This window comes from Medicago truncatula, chromosome 1 (genome assembly GCF_003473485.1).
Source record: "Medicago truncatula cultivar Jemalong A17 chromosome 1, MtrunA17r5.0-ANR, whole genome shotgun sequence".
Taxonomy (NCBI): domain Eukaryota; kingdom Viridiplantae; phylum Streptophyta; class Magnoliopsida; order Fabales; family Fabaceae; genus Medicago; species Medicago truncatula.
Genome location: NC_053042.1, coordinates 11,574,229 through 11,596,654, shown reverse-complemented (window position 1 = coordinate 11,596,654; position 22,426 = coordinate 11,574,229). Strand labels below are relative to the sequence as shown.

Genomic DNA, 22,426 nt, shown 5'->3' with positions numbered 1-22,426 from the left:
ACAATTTAGAAGTGGTTAAAGGCTTAAACAGCAAACCATTCCCTGGGAGGATTCCATACTCAGAGTCTTCATCTTGACTATTGTAGTTCAGAATTATCTTCAAAAGTAAATAGATCGGGAAAATGCACTCAATAAATTGGAATGGAAAATACGATAAACTTTGAAAGGTAAAAAAAGGACAAGCTATGCACAAAATAATGTAATCTATCCAAAATACTAAAAGTTGTAACCAACAGTTCGAAGAAGTTGATAGTTAATCTGAAATACAAACCATTATACATTATAAACAAAGAAGCCCTATAAATACCAATTTTCCAGCAAGAAGCCATTAGTTCAATCAGTTGAAATCTGATGAACTTTCTTTTCCTACAGACTAGTTTATAAATTATAAACCAATCCAAGTTACATGTGCAGCTATTGAGGATTAAACCAACATTCATATATACTAACCTTTATACAGAATTAGAGTCACCATTGGGCTCTAGAATGCAGCTAACAATACTGCATAGAACTATAACAACTATTTTTCTAAACAACTAAAGAGGAAACAATATGTACCTTTGGAGGTAAGGTCTTCTCTCTCCATTTCAACCTGAAAACATTTTCATATAAGATAGTGTTTGACGGGTAGGTGGTCTAGAAGTTTAAATTATTAATGTTTAGACAGCCTATGCAGAGAAATAAGATAAACAGTTAACGGTTAAGATCAAAGTAGTTAAATAGCCCCTTCATTGTTATTCTAGAGATTATGAAACAAAAATAAAGCCATTGTTACATTCACATTATGCCCAACTAATATAAAGTGCCCATTCACTGATCAAATAGTATAACGCATATTCATCATCATAAATAAAAAATAATGGTAGAAGAAATTGTTGAAGTTACCTATTAAGTGAATGCACTTGAATGATCATGAGATGGATAATTCTGAAGAACTGGCTGGCTCGCATTTGGATATCTGATAAGACTTGGTTCCTCCTCTAATTCCTCCTTCACTGTGTTACCATTGCTAGCCATGAATACTTTCATTTGACTAAAATCATTTGCAGATGATTGGATTTTATTTTCAAAACTTGGTATGCAGGTGCCTTTTCCAACAAATCCTAGATTCCTAAGACATACTTCATCAAGTGAATCGCTGGATTTAATATCATATGGAACTTGTCTAAGTGTCAAGGGGAGAAGGCCAGGCAAAGGTCTAGCAGCACCAAATGTTAAAGTTGAGTTTTGAATCTGCTGAATATTGTTATTTCTGGATCCTACTGAAAAAGAGGATATTTGAGGAGAAATGGAGGTAGCTCTGGTTTCTCCGCCAGGATATTGAGATGAACTCGATGAATTACTTGATTTTTGTGATGATTGACTATAATCAATAATGGCATTTCTGCTAAAACTGCAATCCTTGTTGACAGAAGCAACACTATTTACTGCCTGGAAGGTATTAGAAGATTGAGCAGGAACCACCAAGCAAGATGGTTGAACATTGATTGATCGATTTTGATCATGTATCTGAGACTGCTGTTGTTTTTGCTGATGCTGGTGCTGTTGTTGGTGCTGCAATATATCAACCAGCGTGTTATTATTCTGAACGCCTAACCTTCCACTTGAGACTGACCCGAGTGTACTAGATGGCGGCCATGCTCCATATATTGATGATGAATCATCTACTTTTAAGATGGATTGAGGGAAATTATTGACAATGTTGGAAGGATATTTTACAAGAGGCTGACCACATGCTACAGCATGATCATCAGCAAGAGAATGTTTTGTCCCCTGTACAGATGCATGCATTAGTGCAGTCCGGTCCACTGTAGGCATTATGTTAGTTGCCGGGTGACCTAAGAGCTCCGCCTGAAGAGCTGCAAGTGTTTCAGGGGAAACATGGCCAGAACCAGCCAAAGCCTGTATGTCATATCTTCCAGTAGCAGCCAGCTTGGATTCTATAGTCCCATGAACTGTGTTTAACATCCCATTCTGTTGATGTGCCACTACACTTAACCTCTTCAAATAAAGCCTAAATTTCTGCCAATTCAAAATGGTAATGTTAACCACAGTAAAGCACTGCAAAACACAAGTTCATTTATCTACAATCTAGTGACTCGGTTTGCAAAAATATCAAAAACTTAAATATGAGCAGATAATATTTCTCACCCGTTCGAAAACATACATATATAACGGCATATATCACTAAATAACAGACTATATTCATTACCACATATCTTTGTTCTTTTAATCTTAACATCTAATTATTTTTAATAAGAAAGTAGTTCATTCTATCACTTGGGTTCATGTCATTATTCTTGATCAACCTAACCTTTCTCATACATCACTAGTCTCATTCCAGGATATTATTACCTTTACCAATGTCGTATATTTATAACATAGTATTTAAATTAGTATAGGACAACTTGAGTCAAATCAATGATAGTATTAACGTTCTGTAATGATTTTTTAGGCTGTCCTTCCGCATGACCCAATAGAGATTCTCATCTCAACTGGAATCAATTTTCAACATATTATTTCTTCCTAATATTTAAAACCCAAAACAACACCACTGTGAAACCCCAACAGCATTAGTTTTAACCTCCCCCTCCAAAATGGGAATAATAAAAAGATACAATTAAACTTCTTCATTTTCATCAATGCTCATTGCCTTTTATCATAACAACTTTGAGCTTGTAGACCCTCTCTGTGACATACAAAACATTCATAGATAATATACTCTTGTTGACACATCAATATTACGAACGACTAATCATGCAAATAGATTCTTTTTGGTGAATATCCTATCAAGGAGTGACAAAACACAGCAACTCCATGTTGTACTGATAGTTTTGACACAGGCTCTTTACAAGAGCTACTAAGGTGGTAGCATGTATGATAGGATATAAACAGATACAAAAACTAGCCTAACAACAGATTGATGTGATTTCTACCAGTCAAATCAGGCCCAAGTCTATGCAGTGTTCATTTATACCCAGAAGATTCAACAATTGCAACAAAAAAGTCAAGACAACGTATGAAATTCCCATCAAGGCAGTAGAAATCCGTACATCTAGCATTTCATAAAAGAAAGGTAGCCTGAAGGCCAAACATGAAATATAGCACATAATAAGATATGAAAATTGAAGAAGAAAAAAGAGACTAATAGCATAAACTTTAGGTCAGTTACATGTTCAACTATTGTACATCAAATAATGCAAATGGTTCTCAAGGAAGATTGTAAGCAATGACTTCACAAATTGGACTAATACCTGTAAATGACTTGCAACATTTTCTCTTGTCAGACCAGGGACATTCATCATTTCAAGTATTCTCTTTGGCACGGCCTCTGAAATACAAGGATAACAAATAAATGATAAGCAATAAATGCTTAAAACGCTTTATGATTATTAAATCCAAAGAAGTCTTCGTCGTTGAATGCAAAAGCAAAAGAAATAGAAAGAAAAAAAAGTTGGAAATCTTACTGTCAAGTCCTAGTTGATTTACAGCACTGACAAATTGTTGATGCAGTTCTACTGACCACACTACACGAGGCTTCTTAGATGCAGATGGATCATCATTCTCCAACTCAACATCTTCATCTTTTAAATTGCTCCTCTTTTTTTGTTCTTTTACTATTCCTTTTGTTGCACCAGCAACAGAAGAAGTGTTGTCATTATCATCATTCCCCTGTGTATTGCGATCATTATCTTCTATGCTGCCAGAATTATCATGTTCCTTATTTTCATTCAAAATTTTCCTAGCAACATGCTGCCATATATTCCTTAGTTCTTCCATCCGTACAGGCTTAATAAAAAAATCACAAGCCCCGTGTCTAATTCCCTTCATGACAGTACTTGTCCTATCATCAACAGACATCACTGCACCGTGCAGAACATAACCAGTTTTCAGTATTAAGTATTACAAGTACACTAAATTAATTCAACGAACAAGAACAGGAAACCAGTTCTTACTAATAACAGGAAGGTCCATTTCCAACCCAACATGTTCAAGGAGTTTATAGCCATCCATGTCTGGCATATGAACATCACTCAGCACAACATCAAAACAGCCTTTCCTTTCCCGCAGAATTTTCAAAGCAACAGTAGCCTCAGAGCATGTAGTGACTGCAGGATAAATGAAAATAAAAATATATTACAAATTAAGAAGAAAATATATTATTCGAATTTACAGGAACCCATCCCGTACACGAACTAGGTCTACCATATCTATGGAAGTCAATTGCAAATTTAATGCCATTAAATTAAATTAGAAATAAACATAATAGTGTAGAGTTTTTCCCTTTTTCACCCTTACCTATGACCCACGCTTTCTTCCTTTACCCTCCCTCCCCCCACGACGACATATGCCACCTATCACCCTCTCAGATCACCTCCGCCTGACACCTTCCACTATCATTGCTCAATACCCTCTATAATTGTCATCACCACCTAGCATCCTTTGCAACTGCTGCTCTGCACCCTCCACCATTCTAATTGCCACTTAGGACCCTCCGCCACCACAGATATTCAAAATCAACCTCCATTGCAAACTTGACATTTCCAAACATTACTTCTACCACCCCACACAGTTTGTAGCTGTCAACACCTATTGGAAAAGCTCAAGTCTCGCATAGAATAGAGATAATGACTGAAATAATCTAGGGGGGCATCCTTCACCTTACAAGCCGGTTTTGTAAGGATGAGTTGGGCTAAATATAAAAATCTAGAGGTGTGTTATTTGAACATCCATTTGCTTGACAACTTATGGGACAACCATAGATTTACAAAGAAAAGTAGATATTAGCACGAAAACCAAAACAATAGAGAGAGAAAGTAAAAACATAATGTGAGTATGGCAGAGAAAGTTGTCACAAATTGGTTGTACAGATATCATTTCTCAAAAATCTAAAACCTCCACAACTGATCACGCCCTACCAATACTTAACATAAGGGTGATTTTATTGTATAATTATAATTTACATCATGTCATTATCTAATCTGCCTCTAACATAAGATTGGGTAACATATACTATTTGGTGGATTATGTTGTGCATATTACATATATTGTGTTCATATTTGATCCTCCTGTTATTCAACTCTCTTATTCGATTTATCGATGTCATATCGTGTCCACCTAAGGAACCCTAAATTTTAATAGGAACCAAAATAGAAATTTACCACAATGTATAAAGGCAAAGAAAAAAATATTTAACCCTTCAAATAAATAAATGAATAAACATTAAACTTCCTACAAATTAATTTTTTTTTCCTTTGTCATAAAAAGTAGAATTTATAAACTTACTTGAAATAAAAACCCTCCTTTTAACCCTCCTCCTAAGTCAAGTATGGTTATCTTCAAAAACAAGCATTGAGTTGTGTACCGTTATTTCGGTTTAATGAGACACATACCAAATCCAACAACAAATAATTATTTAATCAGTAAATGGTGAAGTTTAACGAGTTATAAGGTAAATCTAATTCATAAATGATGGATTTAAAAAACAATTTGAACACCATTCTTAATTGATTGATATTCTGTTGAGGACATAGATATTAAACATCGAATTCAAAAAACGCAAACAGTTGTTAAGAGTAAAGACCAATGTGTAAACATGCACAGAACATAGAACAAAAGAATGAAGGAAAATTCATAAAAAGAAAAGAAAAGACTTTAAATGAGAGTGAAAACTGTTAAATGACACCAAGAGTAAAGGAAAGATTTTAAATTGCAGAAAGATAAGTTGAATGAAATGTAAATGGAAAAGAAGATAATTGCAAGGAAACTAAAGACATAAAAGCAAATGGCACTTGAATTGGGATGGTTGAGTAAGTAAATATATTTAAGAATGCACGTTTGAAGTAAGGTTTAGTAATAAAAAAGGGAAGCCCTGTTCACAAAGCTCCCGCATACGCAGGGTCCAGGAAGGGGTCCCACCATTTGGTGTATTATACGCAGCCTTACCCTGTTTTTACACAAGAGGTTGTTTCTAGGACTTGAACCCGTGACATTTCAGTCACATGACAGCCACTTTACCGTTGCGCCAAGTAAGGTTTAGTAATAATTTGAAAGAAAAAATTGAATGATGCAAATGAGAAAGTGGCAATGGAAAGCAGCGGTAAAGGCAATAGCATAAAACAATCAGAACAAATAAAGATGATAAAAGGACTTTGAATATTTAACTTGATTTAAAGCAAAAATACAGGAAGTCGACAAATGATGGTGTACTTGATCTCTAAGAGCACTAATCCATTTCCAGTTTCGGAGTTAGACTTCAGATTTCAAGTTATTAACTTGTTCTTCACCATAAAAACTCTTATTTATAGATGCCGTTACATTGTAACTACCTATCTGTCATCATGTCACATATATGGCAGTTGTCCTTGCCTTCAACGTGCATGTCAACAACTATACTATAGTAACTAAAAAATTCCCAAGACATCAATCCAAAAGTGAACTTTGACTTCAACATAGCCCATTTCACTAAGCGAATCAACACTATCGTTGACACTTTCACATTCTTCCTCACCAGCTTCATGTAAAACTTCGCTTGTTTCTTTATATGTACTCATGTTGATATAGCTTTTCCTTCTTTCCTATTAGCACTTAATGCCGATGTTTCCTTTTATTAGTGTAATGTTTCAAGTTTCAACTTCATAAATAAACTTTCACGGTAAAAGTTAATTCACCGTCTAGTCTTCATCGACATAGATAAGGTTGTCAAACTGGCAAGTCTACATAGAGTCGTGTAGGGTTCGTAGACTCCACTCGCAGATTGTAAGAGTCCATGGAAAATAAAAAATGACTTTAAAATGACACATATATATTAGGACACCAATTAATATAAAATTTTCAATTTCAAACTGTAACAATACAAAGGGACATTTTTTTGAGACACACAAGGGACACGAGCAATAAAAAAAACATTAAAAACAATGCTAGTTTTGGAGAATAGAGATAACAGAAACATTAAGCACTCGCCTTAGACAAAAAAAAAAAAAAGAGTGAAACAAAAACAGAGCATTCATACAAACAGCAACAAAATGAACAGTCTATCTTAGTATGACCGACTCAACTCGTTTTGGCCTCCTAGTTTACAGTTGACTCGTGAATTTGACAACCACGGGTATAAATGCTTCGGCAACATAGCTCTATTTGAAAGAGAAATGATATTTTGACCCAATTTGCCATAAAAATTCGTCTTGAAATTTGAGTTGAGCATAACTCATCCTTAGAAAACTGCTTTTAAGGTGAGGCGTGTCTCGTCTTTATAAACTTTTATCAAGACTCCTATCTATCCGATGTGAGACTAAAGCCAACACAATAAGGTGTTGGATGCTGCAATGAAGATGGACCGCAATAAAGGTAGAATTTCCAACAATTTGACAACAATATAGATGACTAATGAATATTAAATGTGTCGCAACTCATTAATCATTCACTAAATACAATTAACCACAATTTTAAAGTTTTTTTGAACTGAATCATTGGATAATGAATATCATCTACATTTGAACACCAAAGTGGTGGTAAATGAAGTTTAAAATCATGGTTAATTATTTATGTGCAATGAATGATCAATGAGTTGCAACACTTTGGTATATTCATTAACCATCTGTTGAATTGAATTAACCATGTAAATTATTTGTGTAAAAAGAACACATATTTGACTTAACAATACTAACTCAGCGAAATTATTTGGAGAAATGAAAAAACTAACCTTGATAATGACAGCGAAGAGACATTTGTTCAATTATCTTCAACGTAGTGACGTCATCATCAACAACAAGAACCCTTAACCCAGCCGGAAACTCACCGGAGCTCTGCAACGACGCAGGCATAGCTGCTTCTTCCGTAGGGGCAATTATGTAATATGAGAGAGTGAGAGAGGTAGCTGAAGAAGAAACTGTGGAGAAAATATGAAGCTATTAAATCAAAGAGAGTTTGATTTGAACTTGGAAGGAGAAAGTAGAAAGATCTGAATTAAAGCGAGAAGGGGAGTACAAAAAAGGAAAAGAAAGGTGCGAAAAGAAATATTCCAAAATGGATATGATAATGAGGGAATCTCGAGAGTTTAATCTCATTCGTTCAATTAAGATCTAACGGCTTGTGTGTTTTGTGAAGGTTTTTAATTCTTCGTTGGTGGTTATCGTACGGAAACTAAACATACTTCATCTTCAAGCCGTACAAATAAGTAGATTCTATGGAGTTTTTTTTATAAAATAAAATAGATTATTTTAAAATAACTTTCTTAATTTTTTTAAAAACATCAATTATCAACCAACATATTGTGTGTCTATATATTTCCTTAAGTAAAACAACTTCCATTCCATTGTGGACGCTTTAAGGTGAGGGGAATGAAAACAATCGATAAATGTTTTTTCGTATTATATATTTACTCATACTAAAAAAGTGTCTTAAGAGAATTAATGTCACGTTAGTCCTTTGATTTTTTTAATAAAAAATGTGTCATGTTTAATTTTCAATGTAGCTTTAATAGATTATTTTTAAATCTATCATCTAGTTAATATTATGTGCATCACTTAAAGTAATTATTTAATTAATAAATAAATATAATAAAATCACCATTCTCTTTTTAATTTATCAAATTTATATGAAATAGTTAAATTTCATTGTAATTGTGGGATGGAAAAAGTAGTTTGTTTATGAGCCCAAAAGTGTCATTCTTCAACCTTTGTATAATTGCCAAAGCACCATCCCAACCTTATCTTCAAGACATTTCCAAATTCCACCCATCTTTGGTTGTTTAAGCAAATAAGGTAATAATAATTTGACAAAACACAAGAGCTACCATATTTAGTACCAAACAATATGCATCCTACTATACTTCCCAAGGGTATGGCCAAATGGACAATGATGCCATGGCCTAGGCTACCTATACCATTATCAATTGTCAAATTTCCAACTCACAATGTAAGCTTGTGTTTTGACTTTAAAGACTTAGATTTGAGCAACCAAAGAGGTATAAGCCTTTTGTGTGGAGCAAGGAGGCAAATTAGATACCAAGACGAGGATGAAGAAAGAGATGATGAGTCTGGACACAATGAGGAAATTTCAAAGTTGGAATTCTATAGTCAATCAGCAAGAGGAGAAGCACTCATTGTTCATGCACTTGTGGACCAAAATGAAGTAGAAGTGCTTATCTTCAAGGTAAGTTTGAAATCTATATGTCAATAATTGATTTTAAGAGTCTTGCTATCCAATAACCAATAAAACAAACAAATTATTTATAAATATATGAATCTACTTTTTTTCTGATTAGAAAAAGGCAAGAAGTACATTAAAAATTCTTGTGATTTTACCAAATTTTTGTTTTACAAATAATGGTAGGCTAATTGATGTAGAAAGAAATTTCTTGAAAGAAATTTAGTAACAAACCATTTTATTACAGGGGTTTTCTTCATCCTTGAGCTATGGTACTTCCCCTGACCCAACAAGAAGCATTCTTCCAGCCAGGGCAGTGATAAAGTCTATAGATAGAATCAAAGGGCCTTTTGACCCTGCCAATATAGAGTATCTGCAGAAGGATGTGCCATGGGAAGAATTCAAGACAAATCTTCTTTCTAGCTAAAGACAGTGTAGTTAGCTTCTTAAATTTTTTTCAATAATTTTTTCTCTGTGATTTAATTTGTATACTTTGTCGCCGTAACAAATTTTATATTGTCAAACAAATATAACCTTGAGATCATTAAAAATGTTCGACTTTAATTATAACAACTTTAAATATCGCATCTATGCTGATTTCTGATTGATTGACTAAGAAAATTCTGACATTGAAAATTTGTCAAAATCAAACTCTTTTCTTTGTGGTTCATTTCATTTTGATAGCTATAATAATTGATAAGAAATCCTTCAATGGGAATGTTATTTACTATTTAGGTTCCCATATATAGTTAGTAATCCTTTTTATTTAGCCAATGAGATTTTAGGACCTTGTCATTTAGCAACATAAAAGTTGAACCAAACTTGATGTAATGGATCATCATATTGTGGCATGGTTGATAGAAAATTGTGCCCTTAAGCATATGGTCAAAGATTCGATCGTTAGCAAGTGTCTAAGGAAGAACCCCTGTTAAAAGATGTGTTCTCTTGGGTGAATCTCCGTACCTCGGACAATTAGTCTCTACCTTGTATCTGAGGGACACCTCATGCAACCAAAATACTCGGCGTAATGGATATGTTTTGACTCCTATGATGCTCCACCACCATCATCGCTAGTAAACACTCTTCATTATTGTTGGTTTGTATCATTACTATTGTCACTTCATCTACCTTTCACTATCACTATTGTAACCCGGCATCTTCCATCGCTGTTGTTGCTCGCTCGATGCCCGTTGACCACCAAGATGGTCTGTAAATTTATCAAAACAAGTTTGTTTTCTTCCCTATAGCATTGTCTGTAAATTAACATTACTAAATAGTTTTGTTTTGGAATATACAGTATTCAAAAATAGTAAAACAAGACATAGTAAAACAATCCTTTATATTTTATTTTTCCAGTTCGATCGACAAAATTGAACTCAATCTTTGTTGCAACTTGCAACATATTATTTCCAAGCCACTGAATCAATGTCATCCCTAGCTTGCTTGTACAATTCAAGCCTTTTAGCTAATTGTAATCTCTTTTCCATAAGTGCAGGATCTTCATCCAACATATTTCCGAGTTGCTCTTTCTGCATTCACCACACATTTTTGTTTTAACCTTACCACCAAGATCTCATTTGCATGAGAGTCTCATAAACGCAAAGCGTAAAAGTAAATACTAAAGGCACATAAGAGAAATTCCAACCACACACACTAATTTTCTTTTAACATACTATCTTCCGTTGAAATATATACAGATCCCACTAAATTTAAGTGTAAATCACATGACAAGAACACATTTCAAAAGGTTGAAGTTGGATCGATATAATTGAAAATATTTAAATAAAAAGATACAGACTCATACCTCTTTTCTCCCAACTTGAACATAAAAGCGATTAAGCAATGATCTCTTTGCCTCTCTGACTTGACAATGAACAACAGCCTTTGGTATAGAATTTTTAAGTGTGTCACAAATCATGTTGATATAGGCATTAACATTTGATCCTGAAATAAGAATCATAAAATGTTTTAACAACCAAGAATGAAAAATGAGATTTTAAAAAGGAAAATCTCAGAATCATGAATTTCCGATTTTTACAGATTGTAAATATTGTAGAGTTAAAATCCAAAACAAGTAGGAATAGTATTAGTAACAACCACTAGGTAGGAAGAACAACATAATATCAGGTCATGGACCACATCTATAGATAAGAGAGTAGTACACAAGAAACAAAGGTGAGACGAGCTCGTACACTCAAGACTAAAACCCTAGTAGCTTATTATAATAACTTTTAACAGCATTTCAAACATCCGTGCCACAACATTTAAACTCAAAATAAATGAATTATCAATGATTGTGTCTTTCATGTAGTGAGGACTGAGGAGGGATTTATAAAGTTACTTACCAATTTTCCTGAGGTGATTATCTGTGAAGTTTTCCATATTGGGATTAGGAGTATTCCGATTTGGGTTCTGGTTCGGTTGATCTTGTTCAAGATTAATCTTCCGAAAAAATTCTACTGTTAGATAGCTCGACTCCATATCAACTAGCCGGGTGACTGTCTTCCTACTTTCATCTCGGAATCTTTCTAAAGAATCGTTTGCAGCTGTGGCTATTTCATTTTTAAGTGTTGGAAACCTCTTCAATTCCTGCATGCCATTAAGTTATAACAGTATATTATTCATTTTACCTCGGACTTCCTGAATCTTGAGTGAATTAGGGGGTCATTCTAGGTAATATTTGTTGAAATTGGAGCCTAACTCATCATCACAAAACCGGCTTGTACCCCCCTCACGCCCAGCACTCTTTGGGGTTTGGTGCGTGAATAGGTAGGCGGCCCTTGAATTCGACAAGTTCTGATACCATGTTGAAATTGGAGCCTAACTCATCATCACAAAACCGGCTTGTGAGGTGAGGATTGCCTCCTCTTTATAAACTCTTCTCCTAATACACCCCCCTCACGCCCAGCACTCTTTGGGGCTTGGTGCGTGAATAGGTAGGCGGCCCTTGAATTCGACAAGCTCTGATACCATGTTGAAATTGTAGCCTAACTCATCATCACAAAACCGGCTTGTGAGGTGAGGATTGCCTCCTCTTTATAAACTCTTCTCAAGAGTCTTGTCTATCCGATGTGGGACTCGGGTTTCTCCTAATAATATTAACATCACTAACATAACCACTAATTGCTAACATTTGCCTATAAAGAAAGAAAAAAAAAGGTAATGTTAAATTTCCATTCATGTAAAGCCACATTTTATGAAAAGCAAGTTAACAAGACAAAAGATTAATCGTTTCTTGGCTATTCTTTCAAACTTCCTAGTGGAAAAGCTATGCTTGGTTTTCCTGACTACAAATTATAAAATTCAAGCAATGTGAGAGTTAGACTTTTGTTATAGATTCTACTGGAAGACAGATTTTTTTTTTTTCTTCCAGCAAAACAGAATTGAAGCATGCATTATCTTAAAGAGTTATATCAACTTGTTGAAGTTATGGGTCTTAGATATACGGAGAAGAGAAAGAATAAATATTATTAAAACATAATTATGCGGTAAAATGATTGATGATTGACTAGATAAAAAAAATACTAAGTGCTAACCCATATTTATAGGGATACAAGACTCCTAATTCTAAACGGATAGGGAATCAAATCTGGTAATAACTAAGTAAATACGAAAACTATTCTTAAAAGATGATCTAAAACAAGAAACTAATCCAATGAAATAGTTCAAGATAATTTCAAGATATTATAATGTTTTACTTGTATTTTAGCACATCTTAAAGCATTGCTAACCTCAGTTGCTGCAACTGCCTTCCGCACGAGTTCCTTTAAAACCAGGTGGACCTGAAAGCAGATGACAATAAACAATTTCTAAGTGGAGAAAAAAGGATAAGAGAAATCCAAGGAGGAGGCAATATTTGCAGAAATTCCAAACAATCAAGTCATTAGCTAATCTAATGGTTACAACTCCGGATATATGAGTGCACCGGCACCAAGTAGATGTACATTGTCAGCAATACATCCATATTAGACCAAATTGATCGAAGAATAAAATTATTAGAGTTTCCCACATATAACAAATATTTAAACAAAACATAGAGTTAAGAGGATTACAGCATCCACAGAGGCATCAGCTGGGCCTTTGAAATAGCCTAAACATCCTTCAATAAGTCTTCTGTACCCTTGCTCTGGAGCAATCAGATGGGGCTGATAACCATCGGCTTCTGTAACGACTCTCTGGACATTTTTTATGGAAAGATGACGATCAAAGGGGAGCTTTTTCAAAGCAGCCGGTAATTGATTGTCAAAAACACCATAAATTTTGTCCCCACCTGGACGTCTGAAATATAGCCGTCAGTTACTTGATCAAATATGTTAGCTCCCGATAAGAATAGCACGTTGAGGAAAATTAATTGCATAACATTATTTGACAATAAAGTGACAGTCCACTGGTAATTGGTTTGGAATGACCATTACTAAGTCAAAGCTAAGATTTTGTTTGTTTGAAAAACGTTACTGGTTTAATCCAATTTCCAGCAGTTACCGACCCATGGAATGATATCAGAAACCTTTGTCCAAACTTACTCTTTTTTTCTTTTCTTTTTCTCGAAAAAAAAATGAATGCAAACACTTCGTTGAAAAATAATACTAATAGTAAAAAGGGGAATTACTACGAGACTGCAAGTAAAACTTTAAAAAAGGCATCCAATAGAAAAGAGTTTAAGAAAGCACACAAAAAAACAATATACCAGCAGAATGTATGAGAGAAATTCCAGTTGAAGATTGCATATATGCATATGAACCAGATTATCAAGAAACATGGGTTATCATAGCTAGATAGCATATTCTATGTTACTCTATCACATGGGAATTGGCGTTAAATAAAAGGGAAGCTATATAAAATTTGTCAACTACAGTTAGCAGCTAATTCTGAAACTCAAGAAATGCACTTACCCTCCATCGATGTGTTCCTTAAATACTTTGTCGAATGCTCGACACATCTCTAAAATAGTGTATAGTTGGGCCTAAGAAAAAAAAATGACGCTACTTAGACTTCAGAAATCAAGTAGTTTCAAATCTTAGAAGATTGATTTCAACAATGGTCTAAGTTCTGACCCCTGAATCCACAGCTATAGGCCTGCCAATACGGTCCAACTCTGCATTAAGCTCGTCAATGGTTTTATTTATTAAGGCAATGATACTAGGAATCCGCTGCCTAATAACAACCTCCAGATGCTGAAGTGATCAATGTCGGTAAAGGAAAGGAAGGAAAATCACCAGTCATTTGATGAATTACAGCCAAAAAAGAACTAAAGGGAAATCATGTGAAATAATTTTGATGAGAATACCTCCGATAGAAGTTTGGCAAGATATTCAGCACCCATTTTATGTGCCAGATGTCCATATTCGGGGCTCGTCTCAAAATATTCACGCTCCTTTTTGCGAGCAATAATCATGTCAACATTTTTATTAATATCAGCTTGTGAACGGTTAACAATTCCAACCCATGGATGCTGCAGCCTGTAATGCTTTCCTTCCAGAACCTTTAAGAATCACATAATAACATGACTTAATTTGGTGTCGAAAATCAAAACAATAGATAACCATGACTTTGTTTGAGAAATTATACATCAACGGCATTTGTTCCTTTATCCATAAGATCAAGTTTTGTCAACACTCCAAATGTTCTTTCACCTGAAACAAGAATAAAATAACTACTGTTTTCCAAAAAGAATCTTGGCTAAAACAGAAAGGCAAAAGAGAGATATTGATCAAAGGAAACAGTATCTAAACTTGAAATTTGATCGGGCATAAAATGACAGACCTGAGGGATCAACTTCTTTTGCAATTTTGATTGCATCTGAAGTGGCAATATCTTGGTTTGCAGGAGAGATGGCCAATATAATGCAGTTAGGCTGCACAAACATAAGATTCAATCAGATCACATTTTGTTTTCACTACTCGTCACAAAATGTGATTGTGTTATAATATTTTTCTCTTTTAAAAATTTGTATAGAAAACTGTGAAAACAAGATGGAACTTTTGTACTTGTTAATGAAAACATAAAAGGTTGGTTACTTGAATAGGGTGTCTTCTTTAGAGGGAGTTTATATTAAATAGAACTAACTTTCCTCCTTTAATAGCTTTGATTTAGTTCATGTATTGAAGCATGCTTGTTTATTAAAAATTTCCATCGTATCTACTTAATCTTAAATCAAGACAACAATTACCTTCTCAATGTATGAACGGACCATGTTTTCAATATCTTGAACAATACTTTCTGACTGTCCCTCTGTGTACGAAGCATAAATTCTGTTATTCAAACATTATTATGATGATTCCTCTCAAAATAACAACAAATTTGTCTGAAATTGTTAAAAAAAATGTGTGAAAGTGTTACCTACAGCAACCTTTGTCAATCCAGGAAGATCTATGAGGGTTAAGTTCACAACTGCCAACAAAACCATGCAAAATAATCATGCAACTCAAATTAAAGTTCTACAAAAATAGGACATTATCTATGAAAGAAGATACTGTCATTTTATGTTTCACAAGAAATAAGAAAATTCAGACTGCCTCATTTGGGGTGCACAAGTGAATAATTTCCCCAAGAAGACGGTGAAGAAAATCTCCCGCAAAGGCATTTTAGGGACGAGGACCATACTCTTCCTCCTGCGAGGTCCTCGTCCCCGATAAGATTGCAAAAATATCCTTTTATTGTTAGAACATAAGAAACTAAAACTCTGAGAAGAGAATATCATGACATTATACGATACTTTCCATATATTCTACCAACGGACTCTAGCTTACGTTCCCCAAAGGCTCCTATATAAATTGACATTTTCATTCCCAATCTATACATCCATCTCCCACACTTGACTGACTTGATTGTCAAAGTATCTGCAAGTGGCCACCACCAGGAACTCCCCCAATTGTGATCTATCTCAGCGATCAATCTGTTCAACGTTTATCTATTCGAACATATCAATGAGCTTTTCTCATCTCTTTCATCCTTAAAGTTCGCCATAGAGTAGCTTCTTACAAATTAAGTTAGGGTTAATAGTGTTTTTCACCCCTGTAATATATGTCATTTCCGGTTTTCGCCCCTATAAAATTTTCGGTTTGGTTTGCACCATCGTAAAATTTTTATTTTCCAGAAAACACCCCTTATAGGCCATTTTCAGAATTTTTTTTCAAGAAATTTTGGTTTTTGAATGGCCTATTAAGGGTGTTTTCCGGAAAATAAAAATTTTACAAGGGTGCAAATCAAACCGAAAATTTTATAGGGGCGAAAACCGAAAATGACATATATTACAGGGGCGAAAAACACTATTAACCCATTAAGTTATAATGTTTATTTTTAAAAGACCAAAGAATGCTAATTAAGAAAAACTGAAAAAGAGAAACCCCACGGCTCTCCTTTCACACTGGATCAACCAGTCAAAACTTAGTTATTCAAATATGTGCCTTCCTCATATCTGACAAAAAGTCCTTCAATATTTAGTAGAGAACATTATTTCAACTAATCTACTATGATTAGCCTTACTTTTCAACACATTCTGCCACTAATTGCTAAGTAAAAATGGTTATAAAACATAAATAGAATTGTTTTCGTCTATCATGATATGAAGAGGTAATGTAAATAAATACCATTTGGAGAATGTATGCTGAGTTGAATTGGAATGTTTGAAATTGCCTTTGACTTCCCAGTTATACGATCTGTTTCATCTGAAATTTCCTGCCTTACAGCAGCTGCATGGGATAAAATAGAAAATCGTATCTTTTTTTTTGGACAAAAAGATCAGCTACTATCTACAATTAATAACTTTTTCGTGAACTAACTATCCCATATTACGTAAATGGTTTTGTATTATATCGATAATAATCCTCCTCGCATCAGCACATTGAAATTGGAAAAAGAATAAAGCACAAGCTCACCTATTTTACTAAAACTCAACTTTTTATTAGAAGAATGGGGAAATCAATGATTAAACTGAACACCACTTGGTCAAGAAGGTCTGAGACACTGTCATAAACCAATTATCTAACAGTTTAAGTTGTTAAGTGAACATGCATGGATGGTTTTCATATTATATACATAACAATCTTTAATGTCAATATCATTTTCATAAATTCCACCATTTTCATTTGTCAAAAAACAATTGAATTTAAAAATGAAAGGGATATAAAATGTATAAATAAAGGCGACTTTCTTGTGGAAGTGTGTAGAAGAATGAAGGGCCTTCATCAGTCTAGTAAATTTTGGAAACTGCAAATCAAAGAAAGATATGCATCTAACAAAGATATGGAAACTGTGGGAAACATTTCTTCGATGGAGGCATTTCCCTTATCTCCTACAGCTATCATATTTTATGAAATTCACCCAATCCAAAATATTTATATTCAGGTATCTTTGGCTCCTTTGTGGAAAGATACCTTATCTTAATGTTTCTGTTGTCCATGTTAGACTTTTCTATTTTATCGTTGGTTCTGAAGAAAACTAACTATGTCGCAAATTATAGCAAATAGGGTGGGTTTTTGTATCATATTAAGCAGCAAATTTGCAGCAGATGGTTAAACCGACCATCATCAATCGAAGACTAAAAAATTGGCATTCGCTACCTGATGTCGGAAGCTTATCATTACTGAAATATTAAAAGAAATGTTCTGAGAAACTTTATTACCAAAATCAGTGTATCTCTTTCTAGGTGCATGAAGAAACTCGGCATAATCTTGTTGTCCATCATCTGTCTTGTGTAGTTGCAACACTAACGGCCTCCGTGTGACAATACCTTGCAAATAGTTAATAAAAATAAATAAAAAAAACACACTCTCCACACATCAATGAAATGATATTTATCTTCAAATATAAAGAAAAAACATCATGACCACCATATCATAAAGGCATCTACTAAGAGTGTGTTTGGAAGAACTTACATGTTATTTAAGTTTATCTTATGCAATAAAGAAATGTGTAAGAGTTTGGAAGAGCTTATGAAAATAATTTATGACATGTTCATAAACTGCTTTAAGCATATTTTAATAAGCTCTCCAATGTAATTTATATGAAACAATTTAACCAAATTATGCCTTTGATTATAGATATAGTTAATATATAAGCCTGATAGTGGTGACCTGACAGCAGTAGCCCAAAAAGATCTTGGGTAGACTCTGATACCATATTAGAATTTGGGTTGGACCTAACTCAGCCTAACAAAATCGATTTGAAAGGTGAGAACATGGTCAGGCCATATCTCATCTATTGTGGGACTTTTTAACATTTATACAACAACAACAATCAAGTCTTATCCCACTAAGTGGAGTCGGTTAGATGGATCAAATTATACCATAATGTTTTATCATAGACCATATTTGGGTCCAATTCATTAATCTCTAGCCTCATGTGATCTAACTATCCTCCATCATATCTACTCTCCTTATTGTAGAAACTACAAGTCTTTTCTTCACATGCCCAAACCACCTAAGCTTATTTTCCACATCTACGCAACATCCTCATCTCTGCTACGATTATTTTATTCTCGTGTTGGTTCTTAACATATATAATAGACATTTAATTAAGTTGTTGATCTAAATGCACTCAATGATCTTAATCAAATACCACATCCAATTCCATTACTCACACTTGGTATCAAGGACATCAATAAATAACTACTATGATTTAGATTTTGATAAACAGATAATAATCAAAAAAATTAAAACAAATTAATTACATACCAGATCCACGTGGTAGAAAATCCCTTCCAACAACACTCTCTAACACTGACGATTTCCCTGAACTCTGGTATTCATTTTCCACATACATTACCAAAAATGAATAACACAATATACAAGTAAATGTTCTAGACACAAAAGATATATAATTATCAAAATGAAAAAAGTGAGACCTGTCCACCAACGACGGCGACGGAAGGAAGAGCCTCCCAGAGTGACAAACCCTCACCTCCATGATCACCTAAGACAGTGCATGCACGTTGGATCTTGTTGATCAGACCGATCAAACTCGTCATAGTCGCCATTTTTGAATCAGATTAAGATGAATGAATGAAAAAGAGTGAAGAATGTATAACCGTTTATGGATCAAAAATTAGAAAAAATGAGAATGAAGAAGAATGTGCATTCAAAGGGAAGAGATAACTGAAAAACGGTTTTTGCAGTTATTGCTGAAATGGAATTTTCACTTTCACTTTCACGTCTCTCTCTTATTTTAGGTACCGTTTGGCCAGGCTTTTTTTCGGTCTAAAAGCTACTTTAAAACAAATTAAAATAAAGCTCTTTAAGAAAAAGGCCAAAGCTGTTTGGTTTCTTTATTTTTTTTAGTTCTAAAGTTATTTTTGAGTTAAAAGCTGTTTGGCAAAATATTGTACAAAACTTTGAATTTATTATTTTTTGGTGGTGTCTGGGGTTCGAACCCGGGACCTTGCATATATTTATGCATTGTCTATAAATAAAAAAACTTTGAATTCATTATGAATTAACATAATAAATAAAAAAATGTCTAAAATATTTTTTGGAGGGAAAAAATGTTTAAAATATAAAAGATATATTTTTACCAATACTATATTTACTCAATGACGTTTATTTTGTGTAACATGAATACAAATTTGTACAGTATCTTTTCCAATTATACTCTATAACAAATTTTGTTATAAGAATGCCATATTTTTAGTGTTGGTCAAAAAGATAAGAATTTATATTATATAATATTATATTTGTTACATTGTTGGTGTCACTGAAAAAGATATGTTTAGTTTTTTTAATAAGAAAAAGATATGCATAGTTTCTTACAATACATATGTGTAAATTATATATAAGTATAATTTTTTTAGGCAACTACACTTGTACTTTTAATTAAAATCAAAATTTTATAAAAATAATTATACGCATTACACAACACTAACAAAAATTATAAGCATTAGCATAACAAAAAAAAACAGAAAGAAGAACATAAAGTATTACTCTAAACGCTAACGTGTGTGTGTATTTCCGTGGTTGAAGAAAGGGAATAAAAATATTCGGTGTCATTCATTGACAGCGTGAATACAAATATTTGCGAGGTTGTGATGATCAAAAGATATTGAAATTAATATATAAGTGATAAAAAGATAATAAAATTCCTTAAAAAAATAGATAATAAACTTAAATGGAACCTCATTAAAAAATTAAATGAACCGGTTAAAAAAAAAATAATAATAAAATGAAAGAAAAAAGCATATTGAAAAAATAAAACAAAAGGTTGCCGGCGGGAGTTGAAGAGAGGTGCTTGTGAAATAAATTGAGGAGAAATAGTTTTTTGAAGTAGCATTCAACAACTTTTGGTTAAAGCTCATTCCATTCAATTTTATGCATTCTAAAAAAAGTACTTTTTTTCGAAGGTATTTTATTGATATTGTGTTTGGCCTAGCTTCTCCTTAAAAACTTAGAAAAGCTCAAAAAAAAGTCGGGTCAAACGGTACCTTAACCATTTACATATTATTTTAGGAAATAATAAATATTTTTCCAACCATAAAACATGAATCCTCAACCTTAGGTTGGCACCACTATGGCAACATGCGAGAATAATATTTTTTTGTAAAAAACAAAAAAACAAAAATATTCTTAAAAGTAAGTAAAGTTTGGTTGATGATTGTTTCAAGCTTTTTTTAGATTATCTTTGAAGAATGGTGGGTAATTAATTTATTAACCACGTCAATTTTTTTTGTATCTTCACTAAACCAGCTTGTAAGGTGATGATTGCCTCCTCTTTATATATTTTCATCAAGAGTCTTATCTATCCGATGTGGGATTTGAGTTTTTTCCAATAACCATTTTCCGTCCTTAAAGTTACATGATTATAACAAGTTAGTCTTGTAAGTTTTTTTTGTTATAAATTGGTTCCTTTAAGTCATAAAATATTTGCATCATTATCCTAATTTCATCAAACTTAATCAAAAAGTATTTATGTGGATGCTTAATGTGTTAAGTTGGTTTGTCCAAATTCATTGCTCTCAAAACTATAGCTCATATGTGTGTTATTCGGTCTAAAAAAAAGAAGAAGAAGAAGAAGAAGAAGAAGAAGAAGAAGAAGAAGAAGAAGAAGAAGAAGAAAGAAGAAGAAGAAGAAGAAGAAGAAGAAGAAGAAGAAGAAGAAGAAGAAGAAGAAGAAAGAAGAAGAAGAAGAAGAAGAAGAAGAAGAAGAAGAAGAAGAAGAAGAAGAAGAAGAAGAAGAAGAAGAAGAAGAAGAAGAAGAAGAAAGAAGAAGAAGAAGAAGAAAGAAGAAGAAGAAGAAGAAGAAGAAGAAGAAGAAGAAGAAGAAGAAAGAAGAAGAAGAAGAAGAAGAAGAAGAAGAAGAAGAAGAAGAAGAAGAAGAAGAAGAAGAAGAAGAAGAAGAAGAAGAAGAAGAAGAAGAAGAAGAAGAAGAAGAAGAAGAAGAAGAAGAAGAAGAAGAAGAAGAAGAAGAAGAAGAAGAAGAAGAAGAAGAAGAAGAAGAAGAAGAAGAAGAAGAAGAGAAGAAGAAGAAGAAGAAGAAGAAGAAGAAGAAGAAGAAGAAGAAGAAGAAGAAGAAGAAGAAGAAGAAGAAGAAGAAGAAGAAGAAGAAGAAGAAGAAGAAGAGAAGAAGAAGAAGAAGAAGAAGAAGAAGAAGAAGAAGAAGAAGAAGAAGAAGAAGAAGAAGAAGAAGAAGAAGAAGAAGAAGAAGAAGAGAAGAAGAAGAAGAAGAAGAAGAAGAAGAAGAAGAAGAAGAAGAAGAAGAAGAAGAAGAAGAAGAAGAAGAGAAGAAGAAGAAGAAGAAGAAGAAGAAGAAGAAGAGAAGAAGAAGAAGAAGAAGAAGAAGAAGAAGAAGAAGAAGAAGAAGAAGAAGAAGAAGAAGAAGAAGAAGAAGAAGAAGAAGAGAAGAAGAAGAAGAAGAAGAAGAAGAAGAAGAAGAAGAAGAAAGAAGAAGAAGAAGAAGAAGAAGAAGAAGAAGAAGAAGAAGAAGAAGAAGAAGAAGAAGAAGAAGAAGAAGAAGAAAGAAGAAGAAGAAGAAGAAGAAGAAGAGAAGAAGAAGAAGAAGAAGAAGAAGAAGAAGAAGAAGAAGAAGAAGAAGAGAAGAAGAAGAAGAAGAAGAAGAAGAAGAAGAAGAAGAGAAGAAGAAGAAGAAGAAGAAGAAGAAGAAGAAGAAGAAGAAGAAGAAAGAAGAAGAAGAAGAAGAAGAAGAAGAAGAAAGAAGAAGAAGAAGAAGAAGAAGAAGAAGAAGAAGAAGAAGAAGAGAAGAAGAAGAAGAAGAAGAAGAAGAAGAAGAAGAAGAAGAAGAAGAAGAAGAAGAAGAAGAAGAAGAAGAAGAAGAAGAAGAAGAAGAAGAAGAA

The 22,426-nt window shown here is 33.5% G+C and overlaps 4 protein-coding genes across 6 annotated transcripts; 2 read left to right on the top strand and 2 right to left on the bottom strand.

Annotated features, from left to right (window-relative positions):
- Positions 1-186: 186 nt before the first annotated feature.
- On the bottom strand, positions 187-7,985 carry LOC25482558 (two-component response regulator ORR21). Of its 3 annotated transcripts, none has more exons than XM_024784261.2 (7): positions 7,703-7,838; positions 4,300-4,590; positions 3,957-4,109; positions 3,468-3,863; positions 3,255-3,331; positions 886-2,022; positions 187-592 (listed from the first exon to the last, which is right to left on the bottom strand). In XM_024784261.2, the coding sequence occupies exons 3-6, from the start codon at positions 4,021-4,023 to the stop codon at positions 889-891; spliced, it is 1,674 nt and encodes a 557-aa protein (XP_024640029.1). In that variant the 5' UTR covers positions 4,024-4,109; positions 4,300-4,590; positions 7,703-7,838; the 3' UTR covers positions 187-592; positions 886-888. The 3 variants fall into 3 exon arrangements, with proteins under 3 accessions (XP_024640029.1, XP_024639734.1, XP_013466594.1); XM_024783966.2 differs by having other exon boundaries at positions 4,300-4,745; positions 7,703-7,835; XM_013611140.3 differs by lacking the exon at positions 4,300-4,590 and having other exon boundaries at positions 7,703-7,985.
- Positions 7,986-8,677: 692 nt separating this feature from the next.
- LOC25482557 (uncharacterized) lies at positions 8,678-9,727 on the top strand. Its single transcript, XM_013611139.3, has 2 exons — positions 8,678-9,153; positions 9,395-9,727. Exons 1-2 carry the CDS (start codon positions 8,815-8,817, stop codon positions 9,572-9,574), a joined length of 519 nt encoding a protein of 172 aa, XP_013466593.1. The 5' UTR covers positions 8,678-8,814; the 3' UTR covers positions 9,575-9,727.
- A 760-nt stretch (positions 9,728-10,487) lies between these two features.
- Positions 10,488-19,308, bottom strand: LOC25482556 (dynamin-related protein 1C). The gene is made up of 16 exons (XM_024774467.2): positions 18,992-19,308; positions 18,822-18,885; positions 17,771-17,878; positions 16,737-16,838; positions 15,487-15,537; positions 15,317-15,378; positions 14,911-15,001; positions 14,716-14,780; positions 14,435-14,629; positions 14,202-14,321; positions 14,040-14,110; positions 13,200-13,425; positions 12,879-12,929; positions 11,493-11,736; positions 10,952-11,091; positions 10,488-10,676 (listed from the first exon to the last, which is right to left on the bottom strand). The coding sequence occupies exons 1-16, from the start codon at positions 19,121-19,123 to the stop codon at positions 10,551-10,553; spliced, it is 1,848 nt and encodes a 615-aa protein (XP_024630235.2). The 5' UTR covers positions 19,124-19,308; the 3' UTR covers positions 10,488-10,550.
- Positions 19,309-21,409: 2,101 nt separating this feature from the next.
- LOC120580105 (cilia- and flagella-associated protein 251-like) lies at positions 21,410-22,426 on the top strand (the record flags this gene model as incomplete). The annotated part of the gene is given in 4 exon segments (XM_039833122.1): positions 21,410-21,590; positions 21,593-21,709; positions 21,907-22,167; positions 22,326-22,426. Coding segments are annotated over 4 exon segments (660 nt in total), but the record flags the coding sequence as incomplete, so codon positions are not given.

What these genes read in the sequence shown, in the direction of transcription:
- LOC25482558 (XM_013611140.3), bottom strand. Translation starts at nt 7,823, where the DNA reads ATGCCTGCGTCGTTGCAGAGCTCCGGTGAGTTTCCGGCTGGGTTAAGG. An exon ending in TCTTCGCTGTCATTATCAAG is followed by an intron (nt 4,110 to 7,702) that starts GTTAGTTTTTTC and finishes TTTATCCTGCAG; the next exon opens with TCACTACATGCTCTGAGGCT. An exon ending in AAATCAACTAGGACTTGACA is followed by an intron (nt 3,332 to 3,467) that starts GTAAGATTTCCA and finishes CTTGTATTTCAG; the next exon opens with AGGCCGTGCCAAAGAGAATA.
- LOC25482557 (XM_013611139.3), top strand. Translation starts at nt 8,815, where the DNA reads ATGCATCCTACTATACTTCCCAAGGGTATGGCCAAATGGACAATGATG. An exon ending in TAGAAGTGCTTATCTTCAAG is followed by an intron (nt 9,154 to 9,394) that starts GTAAGTTTGAAA and finishes ATTTTATTACAG; the next exon opens with GGGTTTTCTTCATCCTTGAG.
- LOC25482556 (XM_024774467.2), bottom strand. Translation starts at nt 19,123, where the DNA reads ATGGCGACTATGACGAGTTTGATCGGTCTGATCAACAAGATCCAACGT. An exon ending in AAGGAACAAATGCCGTTGAT is followed by an intron (nt 14,630 to 14,715) that starts GTATAATTTCTC and finishes TGATTCTTAAAG; the next exon opens with GTTCTGGAAGGAAAGCATTA. An exon ending in TTCAAGTTGGGAGAAAAGAG is followed by an intron (nt 10,677 to 10,951) that starts GTATGAGTCTGT and finishes TGGTGAATGCAG; the next exon opens with AAAGAGCAACTCGGAAATAT.